General features: G+C 47.6%; 1 protein-coding gene across 10 annotated transcripts in view; it reads right to left on the reverse strand.

The window, feature by feature from the left end:
• The window catches only part of Gas7 (growth arrest specific 7), a 245,170-nt gene that overhangs the window by 84,269 nt on the left and 154,901 nt on the right, over positions 1 to 6,000 (reverse strand). For all 10 annotated transcript variants that reach the window (XM_004645164.2, XM_023705409.1, XM_023705407.1 and 7 more), the window contains exon 2: positions 4,833 to 4,953. In XM_004645164.2, coding sequence (XP_004645221.1) covers positions 4,833 to 4,953 — 121 coding nt within the window. The remainder of the gene's footprint in view (positions 1 to 4,832; positions 4,954 to 6,000) is intronic.

The raw sequence follows: 6,000 nt of genomic DNA on the forward strand, positions 1-6,000 counted from the left end.
CCCTACATTCTCTATGTCTCTGCAATTCCTTCCAAATCTCATTGGCCCTGCCTTTAAACTTTGTGGCACAGGACCATCACCTGTTACCTTGTCCTGGGCCATGTGCAGCCCTCTGATGAAGACAAGCATATTCGATGCCACCTTATGTGGCTACATAGGTCAATTTCTATATACCAGCCCAAGAGGGTGAGTAGGGGTAAAATTCATTCTGCTCCCTACGTGCAGGGCCATGGTCCCAAAGGGCTCTCCAGGCTCCCAGCTGGAGCCCAGGTATCCCTTAAAACCCAGATCTACGTCTCTAAACACACTGTGTCCACCTCATCCTGAATGCCTCTCAATGAGCCACACCTCAACATGGATTCCTTTTCTTTATTCCAAATCTGCTTCTCTCCACCATGCCAGGCAGGAAGACAAGAGAATCGAAGCTCTCCCTGTCTCTCCCAACCTGCCCCATCCTGGCTGACAGATTTGACCTCCTCTTTCACAGCCGCTGCTGCAGATTGGTGTTTGACCTGATTATTTCTCTTCTCATTTAGGCTGTTGGACTCATGCTCACTCAGATCCACTGCGCTGCACGAGCCGTCTTGCCACATTATCCCGACTGTGTCACGCCACTGCCTGGGAACTCTCCTCGGCTTCCCACTGCCCACAGGACAGAATCTGCTCCTCGGTGTGCCTCAGGAAGCCTTTCGAAGGGTAGACTCCAACTTTCTCTCACCTTGTTCCTTTTTCCTTATGCCTCTGTTTCTCCTGCTGCTTTGTCCTTAGCTTGGGCTACAGCGTGACTCAGAACGATTTAACCAAGGTTTCCCTCCAGGAAGACTTTTCTGACTGCCAGGTAAAGTTGCCTAGTTCCTCCCTTGAACACCTAGACTTCCATGCCAATCTCTGCAATGCTTGTAGGTGCATCCATTTCTCTGGCCCCATTAGAACTGTTGTCTCTGAAGGCCGATAAGGCATCCTGACTGAGTTTGTGTGCCCAGACCCTGGCACAGTGACAAACATCGTCATAATCCTCACCTACGCAATCCTAATAGATGTGAAAATAAGCACATTTACCAGAGCCAGGGGGACACAAAGGAAAATGAGGCTTTCACATGGTTGTATGTGTACAGTGTGTATAAAAGAGGACCAAAGCCTTAGTATGCCCAAGCCCCTGGGTAGGAAACTAGGGATTATGGGAAAGGTGACTAGAGGGCAGGCAGCCCTCTGTATCTGTGGTTCTGCACTGGCAGCTTCTTCATTGAAAATATTCAGGGAAAGAAACGTGCATCTGTACTGAGTATGTACAGACTTTCTTCAGTTTATCGTTATTCCCTAAACAATACAGCAGAACAACTATTTACACAGCACTGACATTGTATTAGGTGTTAGAAGTAATCCAGAATGTTTGAAAGCGTACTGGAGGATGTGCATGAGTTGTTTGAACACCACACCGTCTTGTATAAGGGACCTGAGCACCTACAGAAATTTTTGATCCAGGGGTCCTAAAGTAGTCGCCTGCAGATCCTGAGAGAGACTGTGCTTAGAAGAAAGGCAGAGAAGGGAAAGAGAGGAGTGGCCTCAGTGGGGGTCCTGTGTGTGCTTGAGCTGCTTGTGAGAGGTTGGGGACAGGCAGGGGGCGGGCAGTGCTTCAGCATGAAGAGCTAGCACAAGAGAGCCAAGCGCAAGGGCAGAAAGGGGGACACAGCTGCCCCCAAGTGAGGCACTAACTCTGAAACCTTCCAGATTGGGAGATAGGAAGGCAGGTCTTAGAATGAGCTACTCTGATGGGGACTTCTCTGCAGAAAGCAGGCAAATTCCAAAAGGGCAAAAACAAGGGGAACCAGAAAGACAGCTGCTTCCCTCTCCCTTAGACCAAGGGTGAAACCCTTAACAAGAGGTCAGAGGCCTCTGCGGTCAGGGCAGCTTTTCCTGTCTCTAGCCCCTTCCTCAGCCTTTCCATCCCAGCTGAAAGGTGCCCCGACACCAGGAAGCTCCTGAGACCACCCCCCCAGGGCCTCTCTGTGACACATTCTTCAAATACCCCAGATTTCTCCTTTGTGGCCCCTTCTCATGATTTTAAGCAGCTAGGTGTTCATTTAAAATTCTGCTTTAACTCTCACAAAATTAGCAACTTTTTGGGCAAGGACAGTGCCTGGTACACATTTGAGAAGTAATAACTGTGTATTGAATGATGATGATGGTGCCAGGCAAGGTGGCGTACGCCTATAATCCCAGCACTCTGGAGGCTGAGGCAGGAGGATCACCTCGAGTTCGAGCCAGCCTGTCCTACACTGTGAATTCAGGACCAGCCTGAACTACACAGCAAGATCCTGCCTTGAAAAACAAAATGACAACAAATAAAGAATGAATGATGATTCAGTCAGTTGAACAGATAGCCAATAAAACAACTGCATGGTGAATGAAACTGACATGTAGGATCTAAAATTCAAGACCAAGCAGTTAGGGTTGCTCTCGGTGCAAAGGGAAGGTGGAGGGGAGGGTAAGGCAGCCAGGCCTACTGGAGGCTGGCAGAAGACCTCATAAACTAGACAGCAACCCTATCTAGCCCTGCTATCATAAAGTTCATGGATTTCTAAGCTAAAGTCATCTTTCACATTTTGAGCATGCCTGCCTGCCTGCCTGCCTGCCTGCCTTCCTTCCTTCCTTCCTTCCTTCCTTCCTTCCTTCCTTCCTTCCTTCCTTCCATTCTTTTCTTCCTTCCTGTCTGTCTTGTGTTGGGGATTGAACCCAGGGCTCTTTGCAAACCAAGCATATATCCTGCTATTAAACCACATCTCTGATCTCTCCTGTTTGCATTTTTAAATGGTTAAAAAAAAAAAAAGAATGACACTAACACACAAAATTTATCTGAAATTCACATTCAGCATCTATAAATAAAGTTTTAATGGAGGGAGCCACATTTACAGCTTACATACCATCTATGGCAGCTTTTGGCTACAACTATAAAGTGGAACAGCTGTGACAAAGACCATCTGACCTCCAAACCTAAAATACTCACTCCCAGGTCTTTTAGAGAAAGTCAGCTTACCTGTAGCCTGGAAAATCGTGGGGATCCCTGTACCCCAGGACCTATAGCAAGGCTCTGCCCCAGTGGCTGATGTTAAAGTCCAAGTGTGGGTGGGGGAACCACCTCCCCAAACACTGCCTATCGATGTAAAATGGGACTTAAGTATCCACTAACAAGTAGAGTGCTAATTACTAGCCATCGCTCACTCATGGAATCCACTATCATCTGTTACATGACTATTAGAAAAATGAATTAGGCTGCAAAGTACAAAGTAAAGATGTCTCTAATACCTTGTCAAAATAATCTAAAGTATAACATGGACAGTACTCTTCAATTTACTTTTTTAAGTGAGCATATAAATGTTTGAATATAAATATCTGGAAGGATATATATGATAAGTATCTCTGGGAAAGGAACCAGTGAATAAATTCATTCATTCATTCATTCATTCATTCATTCATTCATTCACTTACTCATTTATTCACTCATGGTACAGGGATGGAACTCAGACTTTCCTGCATGCAGGGCGAGTCTCTATCGCCAAATCCTGCATAGCTCAGATGGGGAACTGTGTACCGACACACCCTCCTCTGAAACTGCGGCTCTCAGTAACAGCACAAAGCAGCTCCTGTGTTTGCTCGGAGGAAGTATGCTCTTAGGACCGTTAGCAGCAATCCTACTTCCCTTTTCCTGGAAACACCAGTCACCTCTTCAACTAGAGTCCCCCAGTTGAGCCTGCTGATGGCCGGGTGCCAGGAGGTATGAATAAACAAACCACCCAGGGTGGCAGCTGGCAGCTGGCAGTGTCTTCCTCTAAACAACAGCTGGCTTTCCTGCCCCGGGGACCCTTCCCCCTAGTGTAGGATCATAATCATAACCCATATTAATGATCCTCCAGCCCAGGTGAGAAGCAGCAGCCATGAAGGCAAAAAGGCACAGCCCAGAAAAGTGGGAAGCCATGGTTGGGCCAACAGGTGGATCTGTGTGCGACTTCCCATTGCACTTTGACTGCAGGCCTGTGATTCCTGTCAAACCCAAACTGTCCAGGGCTGTTTCTCTCGGTCCTTTCATGGTAGCACCCTCGGGAGCTCCTAGCTCCCTGCCTTCCCCATGGCCAAGCCTGCATAGCCGGGCTCACATCGGGACAGATGTGCTGCACTGCACACGCCTTTCCAAAACATCTCCAGCCCATATTTGGGGGTCTTGGGGTTGTTTGAAAGGCCCAGGAAATCTATAACAATTGTAGCACAGAGGCACAATCCTCCTCAGCTCAGAAGTGCTCTTGGGAATCTCTGCTACCTGCTGGAACAAATAATCCACTGTAGACCCAGCATGTCCCAAAGGACATTCTGAGAAATGTCAGACATATCACGGGAAAGCAAAGGTACAATTAGGGAAACCAGTCACCCGCGGTTCCTCCACTAGAGCAGCAGTAACATTAGGACATTCAGAGTTCCAAGGAAATACGCAGATGTTACACCTGCTTAACTTGATCTGGCTTTGAAGTCCTTGTGGAAAACTTTTTTCAAGGTCCCATTTGAAAACCCAGCCCCAAACCCTGAGCTTGGATTCAACAAAGATGCCCAGGGAAGAGGTGAGGTTCCAGGGATGACATGAACCTCGCAAGGAAGGCTTCCCTGTTGAGGATGCTTCTAGAACTGCAGATGCAGGCTCAGGGCCCTACCTACCACCCAGCACTGCAGGGTCAGGAGAGTTAGCACAGAGGGATGAAGAGAAAATTCCAAAGCCAGGGCGTGGGACCAAGTGCCTCTGCAGAGCGCCCAGGCTGCTGCAGGCAGCTCCCCCAAGCAGGACTTACCATTGGTGGTCGTGTTGACATAGTAACGCCGGCCCTGAGGAGACAAATAGCTCTGCCAGCCAGGTGGGAGGATGACAGTCTGGCTTTCCTCTCCCGGCGGAGGGGGGACCATTCCAGGCTTCTGTTGGAGAGGAAAGGAAAGGTCACACACATTTGGCATCGGGGAACTGTTTTTAAACCAGAAAAGTCAGAGGATGGGGAAGTCGCCCTGAAAGTATTTGGCTGTGAGGACAGTGCGGGTCCCTGGGGAGGTCACAGGCGGTGTACATGTGGTTTCAGAGGCTACATGAGCATGTGGCGTGAGGAGTGCTTGCTTTTCCAAAAGGCTCTGGCAGATGGGATGGTTCACTCAGACCACAGAAAGGAAAGCAGGTAGCTAACAGAGCTGGGCTTTTTCCTCTTCACACCTCTGCAAAATCAATCATGAGGGGGCTGCCCGTGCCAGAGGTCCTGTCACTCTGGGGCTCCTGCTGTGGAATCAGTGGCCTGGAGTCAACAGGACCACTGAGTGCGGCATGCAAGCCCCAGACCTGCTGTGCAAAGCTCGTAGAGGTCATTAACACAAATCACAGCGGCACAAGATGTAAAACATTCTGTAATAGTACTGGTAAGCCATGAAGCACTAGATCTTCTCACCAAGGATCCAAAACATCCCGGCACAGAGAACTGGGATTCTGAGACAAAGTAGATAGCGAGTTTCCAGTTTTCAGTGTAACTTTCAAGCAGTGATGTACACTTTGAATCTTTGAACCATGCACAATATTTACATTCTTAAAAAACAATAAGAGAAAATACTATGTCAGAGAAACTAGACAAGAAGTAGATATGGGGTAAAATATCATTTGTAATTCCCTGGTGATAGAATTTTTATTTTCTTTTGACTTCTGTATTACACCTAAACTTTCTCAAACAAAAACCCAAAATTTTTTAGCTAAAGAACACTTAAAAATAAGGACCGAGGGGCCAACATGAGCCCACACAATCATCGTGCCTTTTGGAGGAAGGGAGTTGATGAAAATAAGAATCGGAACCTCAAGAGTACAACGGCCGTGGGCTTCTCATAAGAGTAGGAGCCTGTACAGGAAAAGGAAGGATCAACAGCTTCCATTGTCTGAAGTGTCGTCCATAGCAGTAGACTTTTAAAAATTTATTATTATTATTATTATTA

Source organism: Octodon degus, unplaced genomic scaffold (genome assembly GCF_000260255.1).
Source record: "Octodon degus isolate 3935 unplaced genomic scaffold, OctDeg1.0 scaffold00219, whole genome shotgun sequence".
NCBI lineage: Eukaryota > Metazoa > Chordata > Mammalia > Rodentia > Octodontidae > Octodon > Octodon degus.